General features: G+C 34.3%; 1 protein-coding gene across 1 annotated transcript; it reads left to right on the top strand.

The window, feature by feature from the left end:
• Nucleotides 1-11,157: 11,157 nt before the first annotated feature.
• Nucleotides 11,158-13,791, top strand: LOC118486484. The gene is made up of 5 exons (XM_035982967.1): nucleotides 11,158-12,043; nucleotides 12,160-12,210; nucleotides 12,390-12,652; nucleotides 13,019-13,302; nucleotides 13,614-13,791. The coding sequence occupies exons 1-5, from the start codon at nucleotides 11,158-11,160 to the stop codon at nucleotides 13,789-13,791; spliced, it is 1,662 nt and encodes a 553-aa protein (XP_035838860.1).
• Nucleotides 13,792-14,097: the final 306 nt, after the last annotated feature.

Raw genomic sequence — 14,097 nt, 5'->3', positions numbered from 1 at the left:
CATAATTTAACTAGTTCTCTTAGGAAATTCATCAACAATCAAACAAGTTCATATGATCCTTTTTATTCTTTTTCAATTCATTTAGTGTCCATGTATCCCAAACAAGATCAACTACCAAGAATTCAAGGTTATGCATGATTACCTCAAATCTTAATCATCCTACATTCATATGAACTTCATATCAAATGGGTTTATATTAAAATCTTTCAGTTGACCTAAAATCAAACATGATTCCTGTTCTAGAGAGTAATCCTAACTCAAATTTTACAAAATCAGTTTCATAAACTCAAGATTGGGTTGAGACCCGCTTCCTACACATCATGATTTCAAGAAATTGAACTTACCACTTCAATATCGAGTTTGGATGGGTGTAGATTCGAGTTCATGCAGTTGATTATCTTCAAATCTCCTATCCAATTGATTGAATTTAGTAAACAAGGGTTTCACCCTTGTTTCCCCCTGCTTGTTCGAACCCAGATACGCACAGATGTGTGTGTTTTGGGTTTCCACCTTCTAATACCCCTATTTTAGTATCATCCGCATCTAGCCCTTCTAATTTTTACATTTCTTTTAATTTGGCCCCTTTTCCATCACTTAACTAATATTTACAGCACATTTTCCTTTTTAACTAATAAGTTAAGTTTTTAATATTTTAAATTATTTTCATGATAAACATTTTTGAGGTGTTACAATGATAGTGGTGGTAAGTCGGAGAGATAGAGAGAGAGGTGAAAAGCAACTCTAAATTTTCTTTTAATGGAATATATCTATGGGGTAGGGTTATATAGAAAACCCTTAAAATTTGAGAAAACCCTAGAAAACCCAACCTCCCGACATTTTTTTTTTGAAAAAAAAAATAACACATGTAATATACAAGTTTTTAAGAGTTTTGGGCCCAAAAAAAAAAACAAAAAAGCGCCGAAGGAATATTTAAAAAAAAAATAAGCAAGTTTCAATATTTTTTGTCTAACACATGTTAGTCACAAAAGTTGCTGAAATTTGTTTATTTTTTTTTTAAAATAATCCTTCGGCGCTTTTTTTTGTTTTTTGGCCCAAAACTTTTAAAAACATGTATATTACATGTGTTATTTTTTTCAAAAAAAAAAAAAAAAGTCGGGAGGTTGGGTTTTCTAGGGTTTTTCTTAAAATAGAGGGTTTTCTCCCTAGCATTATCCTATATCTATGTATCCATACATACACAACATTTTTAATTATTTTTTGTTTATTTATTAACATATTTTAAAATGAATGATGAAAAAGACTAAAATACCCTTATGTGATTTAAATTAACAAAAAAAATTAACTGGGTTAGACTCAAAGGACAAACCGTGTAGGATTTTGAAACATAAAGTATAAAATACATCAATTTTAAAGATAAAAGACACCGCCTAAAAAAATGTATAAAGATAAAGGACAAATTTTGCAATTCACTTGGTAAATTATTTAAAAGAATAATACAATTATAAACCCACAGTTACTATGGTAATCAAGAACGAAGATGTGTATATTGTCATAGATGATACAACTAAGTATTATTTTAGACGTTTTATATACCTTTGAAATAATTTTCCTAAAAACAAAAGCTTTGTTGGGCCAAAAATACTAGATTCGGAAAGAGAAAATGAGTGTCAAAATTACAACAAAATTCAGGACCAGTGAGACCTGCCTAAAATCTAGACCTTGCCTAGAAACTAGGTAGGTTCATCATACATTCAAGTTGGAGTAAATTTTGGCTGATAAAGTGTAGGACACACCACGATATAGCTAGAGTAATACCCAAAGTAAGTTATGGTATACTTCTCCAAAAATAAATGAATGGATCACCCACTAATTAGCTATAAAGCTAAGCTTTCATATTAATCATCTTATTTAGAAACACATAGAGGGAACTAAGACGAAGAAGGAACACATACATATAAATATAGATATAATTTATGAGCAACGGTAGCTTCAAATTAGCTTGCTCGTTGGATGCACCATTGCTCCTTGAAGAATTAAGCTTCATAGCTTGCAAACGATATGGTGGCAAGCTAGCCGTGACAAAAGTTGTCGGTGGTGAGGAAAAAGAGCAACATAGGCATATCAGAACGCGTGAGTAGGAGTGTAGGACCATAACGCTAAAGGGTAGGGGATAGAACGTCGTTCACATCATTCATATAATCACAAACATGAGTAGGGTAAACCGTAATAACATATATATTTTTGTAAACATTTGACTTGATTAATTGCTTTCATCATGGTGTGTGTGTGTGTGGGGGGGGGGGGGTGGGTTAGATAAAGACGCAGATGAGGAAGGGTGGTGAAGTTGCCAATTAGAATTAAGGAAAGTGTGTGTGTGGGGGGGGGGAGGGGTCGTGTGTTTATTTAAGGGTCCTAATATTAATACATGGTAAAAACTTATTTACACATGGTGTATACGAGCCGTATACAGTTATACGGCCCGTATATAATAAAATAAAACTAACAAAGTCTGTGCCTTCAGACTTTGTCAGTTTTTTTTCATTCCATAAGGCCGTATAACTGTATACGACCCGTATACACCATGTGTAAATAATTGCCTGGTCGTATACAATGAAACGAATAATGTATACGGCCCGAATGAAAAGAAATTAGATTTTACCCAAGTAACAAAGACTGAAAAAAAAAAAAAAAAAAAAACGTGTCGTATGACTGTAATAAAAGGAAGGGTGAGGCATTTGATGACAGTTGTAAGGAGAAGCGTTTTAATCACTTGTTTTCAACGGGGATGTAATGCAATGATTACACAGGGTGATATGAACCCAAACCAACTGCTTTGTCTTGAGTCGTCGGGAAAACTTTTCCTCAGGAGAAGGTGAGTAGTATGAGTCTGAGTCCATTATGGTTCGTGAATGTTTCAAGGTCTTAAGTGATGGACAATTGGTTAAAAGATGTAGAAGATTTTGTTGGTTTGTTTCCAAGTAGGGTTTAGAATGTTTGAAGTATTCTTGGTTCAATACCAACTCTTCTAAAAGACAAGAATACAACGTTCATGTATCACAAGGAATGACCAATCTAAGGCAGAGAACCTGATTTAGATACACAAATTCATCACCGGTTTCTACAGCACAAGCACATACACAGTTTGTTGGAAGAACCTTACACGTCTTCTGCTAGTTACTCTTTTCTTCGATTTCAACAAATCTTTCAAGGTCTTAAGTGATGGACAATTGGTTAAAAGATGTAGAAGAGTTTGTGTAGAGATCTTTGCGTACAAATTTGCATCATCCTTACGGTTACAAATGAAGTATTAAAAGATGTTAGTTTCTTGACAATATGGTTTCTCGACAAATGAAGTATTATCTGTCCTTGCTGCCTCTTCGGTTGGTAAAAGACATAGGATGGTTTCTAATACAGGCTCTTTTAGAGAAGCGTTGGGATTCAAGGGTTTATGAGTAAAAGATGTTAGTTTCTTGACAGTATGGTTTCTCAACAAATGAAGTATTATTTGTCCTTCCTGCCTCTTCGGTTGGTAAAAGACATAGGATGGTTTCTAATACAGGCTCTTTGTCAGTTGTGGTTGATTTATAGCAGGAGGTTATGAAACGAGTATATGTTTATGCGAATTCACAACATCCTTGCTTTATTCTCTTCAATCTATTAGAACGATCCTTGTTTTGTCACGTACATGCGTTTAATTCCCAACATCATCTGTTCATCATTGTTCTTGAAGATGAAGATGAAGATGAAGAAACGAGGGTTTATTTTAATCTATTAGAACGATCCTTGACTTGAATTTGTGAATTTCGGTTGGATCAGAAAAACTTAACAAGAGAATCAACTAAAAAAATACAATTGATTACTCGGTCGAATAACCGGTCCGTTAAAGTTGAGCTTCCTGATGCAACTTTCACAGTGGTACCAATGCCCTACTACTACAATCCTTCCAACGCCTGATTCCGATACAACCCTCGATGTTAATGAGTGAAAGAGTTAACATTCTGATTCAGATTCAGGAAGCAGATGTTTATGAGTGAAAGAGTTAACATTCAGATTCAGATTCAGATTCAGGAAGCAGATGTTTTGAGAAACTAAATTTTACATAACTCGCCATTCTCTTGCATCTGTATACGTTGATTGTGGATTTAAGTTGCAAGAATTGTGTCTGTCGCATGGACTCAGACTCATTCTACTAGCAGAAGAACCCGACACGTCTTCTGTGATGATTCGAAACATTCACGAACCACAATGGACTCAGACTCATACTACTAGTAGAAGAACCCGACACGTCTTCTGTGATGATTCGAAACATTCCAAATCACTAGCAGAAGAACCCGACACGTCTTCTGTGATGATTCGAAACATTCCGAATCACTGTTGTTTTTTCTCTTCCGGTTACCAGGCCTATCATCTCCGTCTACGTTTGGTTTCAGCTACGAAGTAACTGTTGGAATTTGTGGATTTCGTCTGGGTCAGAAAAACTTAACAAGAGAATCAACTAAAAAAATACAGTGGTACCAATGTCCTACTACTACAATCCTTCCAACGCCTGATTCCGATACAACCCTTGATGTTGAAACCGGTTTTACCTCATGAAAAGGAAAGAGTTAACATTCAGATTCAGGAAACAAATGTTTATGAGTGAAAGAGTTAACATTCTGATTCAGATTCAGGAAGCAGATGTTTATGTGTTTTGAAAATAGGTTTTGTTCTTCGTTTATTGGATCGTTCTAATAGATTAAAGAGGTTTTTACCATTTTTTACCATGCGTATACGGGTCATATACCGCTTATACGGCCGTATACGATTGGTAAAAAGTATTTTTACCGATCGTATACTATGTATACGATGATTGTATACGGGCCGTATATTGTTATACGGCCCGTATACTATGGGTAAAAAATGGTAAAATTGGTTTATTCTCTTTAATCTATTAGAACGATCCTTGTCTTGAGAACCTGATTCTGATTTAAACAATGGAATTTGTGGATCAACAGAAATAACTGAAAATAACTCGCCATTCTCTTGCATCTGTATACGTTGATTGTGGATTTAAGTTGCAAGAACCCGACACGTCTTCTGTGATGATTCGAACGATCCTTGTTTTGTCACATACATGGAAAAACAAGGACCATTCACCTCTTTCAACCTACCAAAACACCAATCTTATTGAGTATTTTTCTAACTTTATGCTTGCATCCACCACAGTGAATATTAACTATGAGTGAAAGAGTTTGGAAACCGTACGGAATCTACGAAGAAACTATTGGAATTTGTGGATTTCGGTTGGATCAGAAACTTAACAAGAGAAGCAACTAAAAAAATACAATTGATTTCTCTTCATGTTACGGAGATAACTTAATACAACCGGTCAAATCACACACTATATAAAGATTACAGAGGTTTTTACCCTATGTATACGGGCCGTATACGTTTTATATGGCCGTATACTCTCGGTAAAAAATTTTTTTACCGGTCGTATACAATGTATACGAACGATGTATACGGGTCGTATATTGTTATACGGCCCGTATACTATGGGTAAAAAATGGTAAAATTTGGTTTATTCTCTTTAATCTATTAGAACGATCCTTGTTTTGAGAACCTAATTCTGATTTAAACAATGGAATTTCTGAAAGACAAGAATACAACGTTCATGTATCACAAGGAATGACCGATCTAAGGCAGAGAACCTGATTTAGATACACAAATTCATCACCGGTTTCCTCAACGAAGAACCATCAACCATTATCTGCCCTTTTTCCTTTGGTTTCTGGTTGATTTTGAGGGTGAGGGTTTTGCATTGATTCCCGCGCTCCAATCATCTGCTTCCTGAATCTGAATCTGAATCTGAAAGTTAACTAGACCCCTTAAGTTGTCATTCGTAACAACTAAGCGTCTGGAGAAGAGTATGTTGATATAGGAGAGTTGAAGCCGACACGTCTTCTGTGATGATTCGAAACATTCCGAATAACTAGCAGAACCCGATCCACTTACATTCGAATAACGCTGAGAATCCACAACGCTTATGGCCAGATTCTTTCCTTCAATATTGGCAAAATCAATGTCTGCTTGTTTTATTATCACGAAAGTACTGAACAACCGAGATAGGCACAATAACAACAACGGCTTTCCATGATTTGGAGACTGATCGGAATCGAATTAGTGATTTTACTGGAAGCCATTTGATTATTTCCTCTTGGATCTCGAAAGGCACGTTGTCTGACATCTTGATTTTGATTACCAACTCACCATATCAATTTCTAGGTGGTTAACAACGCTAATTAGAAAAAAACGTGATTCATATACACAACGGTCTCTTTGCTTCGTCCACTAGAACTATTTATGTATGCATTCTTTTGATAGATAAGCTGTCACAATTGTCAAGACTGTTTGTCGGGTTTCCAATGGTCACACAGGGTGATAAACAACGCTGATACGAACACATGTGTTTCGAAATAGGCTTTGTTCTTGGTTTAATGAAGTTACACGTAACATCTACTTATATTGAGATTTAAACAATGCCCGCCTCAACTGAGATAACGGACATCCATCAAGCTCAAAAAGAAAACTTGTGTTTCCCATAGTCACAGAAGATTGCGGTTTGTATTTCGCATAGCCACCATTTCCGTAGTAAAAAACGGTTGCGGTTTGTATTTCGCATAGCCACCATTTCCGTAGTAAAAAACGGTTGGGGTTTGTATTTCACATAGCCACCGTTTCCGTAGTAAAAAACGGTTGGGTTTGTATACGGCCCGCTTAAATTGGGGTTTGTATTTCGCATAGCCACCGTTTTTGTAGTAAAAAACGGTTGGGTTTGCATATTCAATCTTCAATACTTCATTAAATACCACTAGTAGAAGAACCCGACACGTCTTCATGTTACGGAGAATGTTCTAGAAATTGAAGGAAAAGGAAAAGATTTGTTGAAATCGAATTTGACAACTATGACAGCTTATTAAAAGTAGCAAATCACCTCCTGGTCAAATCACACACTATAAACTTTAAAGTTATCGTGTGTTGTAGTTTGGAAAGATGACCGAATAGAGATCTGAATAACAAACTGTGGAGAACTTGTATGCGTCGGGTTCTTCTGCTAGTTACTTGATCAACGGACTGATCGGTAACGTTACTCTACTTGTCCTCCGATTTAAGCGGCGTGTTCCGATCAACGTTGTTTAAAGGTGCTAGTTACTTGATCAACGGACTGATCGGTAACGTTACTCTACTTGTCCTCCGATTTAAGCGGTGTGTTCCGATCAACGTTGTTTAAAGGTGATGAAGAGTTTAGAAACCCTAGAATGATGGTTTAAGCGGCGTGTTCCGATCAACGTTGTTTAAAGGTGATGAAGAGTTTAGAAACCCTTGATTGATGGTGTTTTTACGGGAAAAAACGTGATAATTGAAAAATATCAATCTATACGGCCCGTATACATTTATACGGCCCGTATACATTTGGTAAACATCAAAAACCTCAGAAATAAATCAATTGAGCCGTATACTTTTTATAGATCGTATACACTTGTATACGGCTCGTATAACTATATACGGGCCGTATATAATAAAATAAAAAAAAAACATTCTCTGCGCATTTTCCTATTCAAAAACATTCTATACGGGCCGTATATTTTGTATACGGCCCGTATACACTAGGGATGTGAAAATAAGATCTAGGGGGTGTGGGAATAAGGGGAGCCTTATTTAAAATGCAAGGGTAAAAAGATAATTTTACACTCACATAACAAAAATTTTCTAAGCGATCGACATCCATCCATTGGACCAAGATTGTAATGGTTGAGTGAACAATATGGACGATATCCGTAAATCTGGAAGTTAAGAACAAAGTTATAAATTCAACATACCAAATGCACGATATGTGTATTTTACTCGAATATTTTTGTTAAATCATTTCATTTTTTAGATGGGCTAACTAGTTGAACCAATAATCGATTAGAACTAAAATTCAAATTCGAGTTAAATTTACAAAAGTAACTTATGGACTACACTATTTTTTTCTCATTTCACCTTCAATATATGATTATTAACAATATTTATTCAAAACTATAGAAAGTGAAGCTGACATGTAAAAGATTAACAAAGATTAATGTATTCAATCAAGTGGCCATTTTTGGCAAATATAATAAAAACATTTAGGTAACACAAAATCTTTTAGACCAATTCCTTTTATGCTATCTTTTGAGTCTATGTTTGACATAATAACCCCACGATGGACTTAAAATAAACCATCAAACTACTTTTCGTGTTTCATAAATGAGTTCTTGTCTGCCACCTTCATGTGGGGACTATACGCATATCATATAATTACACATTATTTCTATGCATTTATAAGGGTTTTCAACATATAAAAGTGAGTAAATTTAAGATTGGATTTTACTAATAAGTAATAACGAGTCAAATCAGATAAAGTGCTTTAAATTATGGAAGTAAAATATCAAACCGTCGCAAAATGATTTCAAATACTCTTAATATATAGTTTTTTACATTTATAATATACTTTAGTGTCAAAGGCATGGATTAGAACACTACACTATACAACACAAATTTACACAGACTCACACGTACACAACTTGTTTAACCTGAAATTTTGTTTGCTTATTAATACTCTAATCTTAAAGTGTAATCTACAACAAAAAAATATATATATATATATATACAAATGAAGATAAACTAATTAGCCTTCAATTATAAAAACTAATGAATATTTATCTTTTATACTTTGACATAAAATATCCAATACATATAAGTTATGACGTAAAGTACACATCTATAAACTTATAAAAATAAACGGGCCAACCAATAAACTTACCATGTTCACCTGAACATGGCCATTTAGCTAAACATATTAATGGGTTTGAGCTGAACCAGCCAAACCAAAACATACGAATTTCATGTTATGTTTTTGTTGGAAACCAGACCTTCTTTAATATAATCAACAATAGATTTAAGAAAGAATACTTTGATTAAAATTGAAGGTACATAAACCCTAAAGTATAACCCTTATTTATACTAAACAATTCTTTGGAGAACAAGTAACCCACTACATAAAGGAAACCAAATAAAATAAAACTAGTATAAATCCTAAATCTTCCTCCTAACATAAAATACAAATAAAACCCATTTAAATCCTCTAACTTTTGAGTATTGAAAAGATTAGTTTTAATTCATGTTAGAGATTCCTAAACCTTTAAGATTTATGTTATGGTTATGTCGTGTTCAAATTCAAAGCCATTGTGTGTGTGTACACACATAAATCTTAAATATGTTAAATTAGTTGAGTATTATTTCTTAAATTTTTGTAAAAGTTGATAATAAAAGTGGTCCACGAATTGAAGAAAAGTTTAAGGAGAATTGAATGTTAAAGGTAAAAGTTGTTAACACTTTGATGATGCCCATGTCGGCCATCATTTCACCACTTCATTTAACAACTAAGCTTCTTAACATTTCTAACTATATTTTATCTTCTCATTTAATAGAAGAATACGTTAATTGTAATTTAGTTGTTTCCCATCCCACTTTAAGAAATAACTTCTTAGTGGAATTCTACTTCAATTTACTATCGTTCATTAACATTTTCTGTTTGGAATCGGCATTGTTATATATACACACACCGCATGTGTTATGTAACACACACCGACACATATATCATACTAGGTTGAATAGTTACTAAACATAATAAATTAAATAGTTAATAATAAAAAAAATAAATAGTTTGTAATAAAGATTAAAACATGACATTTGAAGATAAGATATCCTTACAAAATAAGATATGAATGAGTGGAATTAGAGAAGTGGAAAGAAAATATTGGACACATACAGTGGTGGAACTAGTCCAAAAATTTAGGGGTATCCCATTTTTTTTTTATTTTTAGACCAGGGGTATCCTTTGTATTACGGAGACGAAGTTGAGGGGTATTTTTACACTACGAAAACGAAGTTTAAGGTGTATTTTTACACTACGGAGACGGGGTTGAGGGGTAGCCCGTGCTACCCCTAATAACCTTCTAAGTCCGCCCCTGGTGACATATGATGCTACTAGTTATTTATTTATCAGGTGTGTATGTGTGAAATTATTAAGAGATTTTATCAGTTTATATGGTTTTATCTTTGTATCATATATTATTTTTTAATTCCTTGTTTCCTTTCTTTGTGAGGTTTTTGGGCTTTTATGCGTTTGGATTTGGGCTCTTTCTGCTCGCTGCTGGGCTGCTGGACAGGCTGGACACAACTGAGTTTTTCTAGGGTTGAGGCTGCTTATATACTTGGCTGGGCGTCGGTTCCAAGATATCACAATATCTCACTTTCTTGCTGATCTTATTTTTTGTTCTCTAGAACTTTATCTTTGCAGATTTGTTCTTGAGTTGTAGAGTTTGGTTTCATACCACAGAACTTATTGTTGATCGAGTATTTGACGATCATTTATCCATTATCGAACAATCAATCTGTGTCCACTGATTCGCATATTATTAAATTTCACAATCAAGGGTTTCGTTTAAAGGTGTTTTCATTGATCTTAAGTTCTTGACATGGTATCAGAGCTCCAAGGTTGATTTGGTGCTCTGGTCGTCTTCCGGTGTGACTGAAGTTGAGATTAACAGGTTGTGTTAATCAGTGAGGTCTGGTTCAGATCTAGGGTTTCGTGAACGGATCTGGGATTTGGAGTTCGATCAATTTTTTGTGATTCTGGTTCTGTTCTTGCTGAAGGCTAGTCTGATTTCTCTAGAGCTCATCTGTTGGAGTTTCTTTGCATCACAGTCTTATAACCCTAAGTGAAGGTTATAAGCTGTGATTTTATTTTTGGCGAACCCTAACTTGGGAACCCTTCTCGGTGAGATTGTTCTTGTTTATTTTTCTCTGTGAGTTTTAGATCTAGGTGGCTTCTACACTAAGACCTGCGTTGGCACTTTGAGTGATGAACCAACGATCTGGAACACTGGTGTAGTTTCGTCGTGAATTTGTGCTCTTTATCCAGGTTATTTGTTAGTAAGTCTGGTTTCGTTTTTCCTTGATCTGGTTTTTTGTTTGATGTTTTGTGGTATTTCTTGACTCTCTTATTTATTGACTGGTTCATTAGATTCTGTGTTTGCCTTGACTGCCGCCGTTACTTGATTACTTGTTTTGTTTGACAGTTTAGTTTGGTATTTCTTGATATTCTAGTTTGCTGATTGTTTCGTGTTTATCATGACTGACAAAGACGAGTCTTCTGTTACCTTGATAAGTAAGTTAGATGCTAGTGATCCGTTGTACTTGCATGCTAGTGACTCTAGTAGTCTGTCCATAGTTAATATCAAATTAAAGGGAACTGAGAATTATGTGGAATGGTCCAATGCTATGAAACTTGCTTTGATGGCTAAGAACAAGTTAGGCTTTGTTGATGGAACATGTGCTAAGTCCGAGTCTAATGATACCTTGGCTAGACAGTGGGATAGATGCAATTCAGTAGTGTTAACCTGGATTCTGAACTCTGTTTCCGATGAATTGTACGTTGGTCAAGTTTATTCAAAATTGGCTTCTGAAGTTTGGAATGATTTAAAGGAAACATATGACAAGGTTGATGGTTCTGTGGTTTTTAGGTTGTATCAGAAAATTAATTTTGTTAGTCAAAATGGTTCTAGTGTGTCTGAATATTATCATAGAATTAATACTATGTGGAAACAATTCGATGCTATGCTTCAGTTACCATCTTGTACCTGTGATGCGTCTACCAAGTTCAATGAGTTTAACCAATTAATAAAACTTATGCAATTTTTGATGGGATTAGATGATGTTTACCAACATGTTAGAACCAATCTGTTAACCAGAGACCCTCTTCCGTCAGTTAAAACTGCTTTTTCTATAATATCTAGGGAAGAGTCACATAGAGGTTCAAACAGTATTTCTAAAACTCCTAATGTGGGATTTGTTGCTAAAACTAATCAGTTTAGTGATAACAAAAAGAGGTTTAATAACGGCCCTAATCCCAATTTGAAATGCACTCATTGTAACAAGATTGGTCATGTGATTGATAAATGTTTTGAGCTTCATGGTTATCCATCGAGTTATAGATCCAAACCTGGTCAATCTTCAAGTCAGTGTCAAAATCTAATAACTCTGCTAATAATTCTGTGAATAGTTCTGTGAATGATAAATCTTCTGTTAGTTCTTTGAATTCTTTAACCTCAAATCAGTTTTCTAGGTTGTTAGGATTGCTGGGTGAAAGTAGATTGGATGATGTTCCTAAGTCTAATATGGGAGGTAATTGTTTTAGTACTTTTAATTCTTTAGGATGGTATAAAAATCTTTATTGTTTCAACTCTTCCATGTTTCATCAAAGGAAGTTTAAATGGATTATAGATTCTGGTGCAAATCACACATGATTATGAGAAGTGATAATATGTTTAATTTAATTGATGTGTTTGATTATAACATAACAGTTAAACATCCAAATGGAACTGATGCTAAAGTTACTCAAATTGGATGCTTTAAATTGTCTGAAAATGTAATTTTAAAAGATGTGTTCGTTGTACCAGAATATTGTGTTAATCTTATTTCAGTCTATAAGCTTGCTAAAGATAATAAGCTTAAAGTTGTGTTTGATGAAAATAACTGTTATATCCAGGATGTGTGCTTAAAGAAAAACCCGGTGACTGGTAGACAAACTAATGGTCTTTATTTCTGTGGTAATACTTATGATTCTGTTTTTGCCTGCTACAATAAGACAAAAACAATAAAGCTCTAGCATTCAAGACTTGGACATCCCTCAGATCAAGTGTTGCATGTGTTAAATTTTAAAACTAAAAATGATGATGCTGAACCCTGTGATACTTGTCATAGGGCGAAGCAACATATGCCATTCCCTCTTAGTGAACATAAATCTACTAGGGTTGGTGACTTAGTTCACCTTGATGTTTAGGGACCATATAAACGGTCAAGTCTAGAAGGGTATAACTATTTTCTTACCATTGTTGATGATTTTTCTAGATCTGTCTGGGTTTATCTAATGAAATCTAAATCAGAAGTGTATGATAATGTTAAGAATTTCTTTTATTTAATCAAAACTCAGTTTGAAGCAAAGGTTAAAATTTTTAGAAGCGATAATGGTACTGAGTTTGTAAATGCCCAGATGGATACTTTTGTTAAAAGTCATGGCATCATACACCAAACCTCTTGTACCTATACACCTCAACAAAATGGGGTAGTTGAGAGAAAGCATAGATACTTGTTAAATGTTGCTAGAACTTTATTGTTTCAATCTGGTGTTCCTTTAAAGTTTTGGTCTGAATGTGTGCTTACTGCCTCATATCTGATTAACAGGACTCCTTCTTCTGTTCTAGATGGTAAAACTCCGTATGAATTACTTTATGGATTTAAACCTTCTCTAGATCACTTGAAAATTTTTGGCTGTCTGTGTTATTTTACTATTTTAAATAGTTCTAATAAACTTGAAGAAAAGGCTGAAAAATGTGTTTTTATGGGATATTCTAATCTAAAAAAGGGTTACAAAGTTTGGAGTCTAGATTAGAAAATTTTCATTTTCTAGGGATGTCAGTTTCCATGAAGCTGTGTTTCCTTTTAAAACTAAACTTCTTTCATCTGATCTTGACAGCACTAACACTTTAAACAATTTAAACTTTTTTTGATATCTTTGAATTTTCAAGTGATGTAAATCCCGATGATGATGAGAAGGGAGTTATTGATTCAACTACTGTGACTCAGCAACACAGTAGCTCTGATGAATCAACAAATGTTGATGATACACAACAACCGTCAGAGAATGATGGTATGGCTATAAATCAACATCTGAATGAGTCACAAAGTAGTCATGTGAGGGTTTAGTCTAGTAGTCTGGCTGATGAATCTAACCTTACTGAGGGTATTCAACCTAGTATTAGAAAGTCTACTAGGTCTGTTTCTGTTCCAAAGAAATTTAATGATTATGTTGTTGAAGGTAGAGTCAAATATGGTTATGAAAAGGTCGTTAATTATGTTAATCTACCATATGAAAATGTTTGTTTTGCCACTAATGTGGATAAGATTGTTGAACCTCGCTCGTATAGAGAGGCTATGAATGATAAAAATTGGTTATGTGATATGAATGATGAATTAGTTGCTCTATATAGGAATAATACGTGGGATGTTGTT

This window comes from Helianthus annuus, chromosome 2, assembly GCF_002127325.2.
Source record: "Helianthus annuus cultivar XRQ/B chromosome 2, HanXRQr2.0-SUNRISE, whole genome shotgun sequence".
In the NCBI taxonomy this organism is placed as follows: domain Eukaryota; kingdom Viridiplantae; phylum Streptophyta; class Magnoliopsida; order Asterales; family Asteraceae; genus Helianthus; species Helianthus annuus.
This window is presented reverse-complemented; position numbering and strand designations above follow the sequence as displayed.

Bases quoted from the DNA above. Each gene is read 5' to 3' on its own strand.
- LOC118486484 (XM_035982967.1), top strand. From the start codon at position 11,158: ATGACTGACAAAGACGAGTCTTCTGTTACCTTGATAAGTAAGTTAGAT. The intron at 12,211-12,389 runs GTAATTGTTTTA...ATAACATAACAG, and splicing joins TCCTAAGTCTAATATGGGAG to TTAAACATCCAAATGGAACT. The intron at 12,653-13,018 runs GTTTTTGCCTGC...ATCAAAACTCAG, and splicing joins GTGGTAATACTTATGATTCT to TTTGAAGCAAAGGTTAAAAT.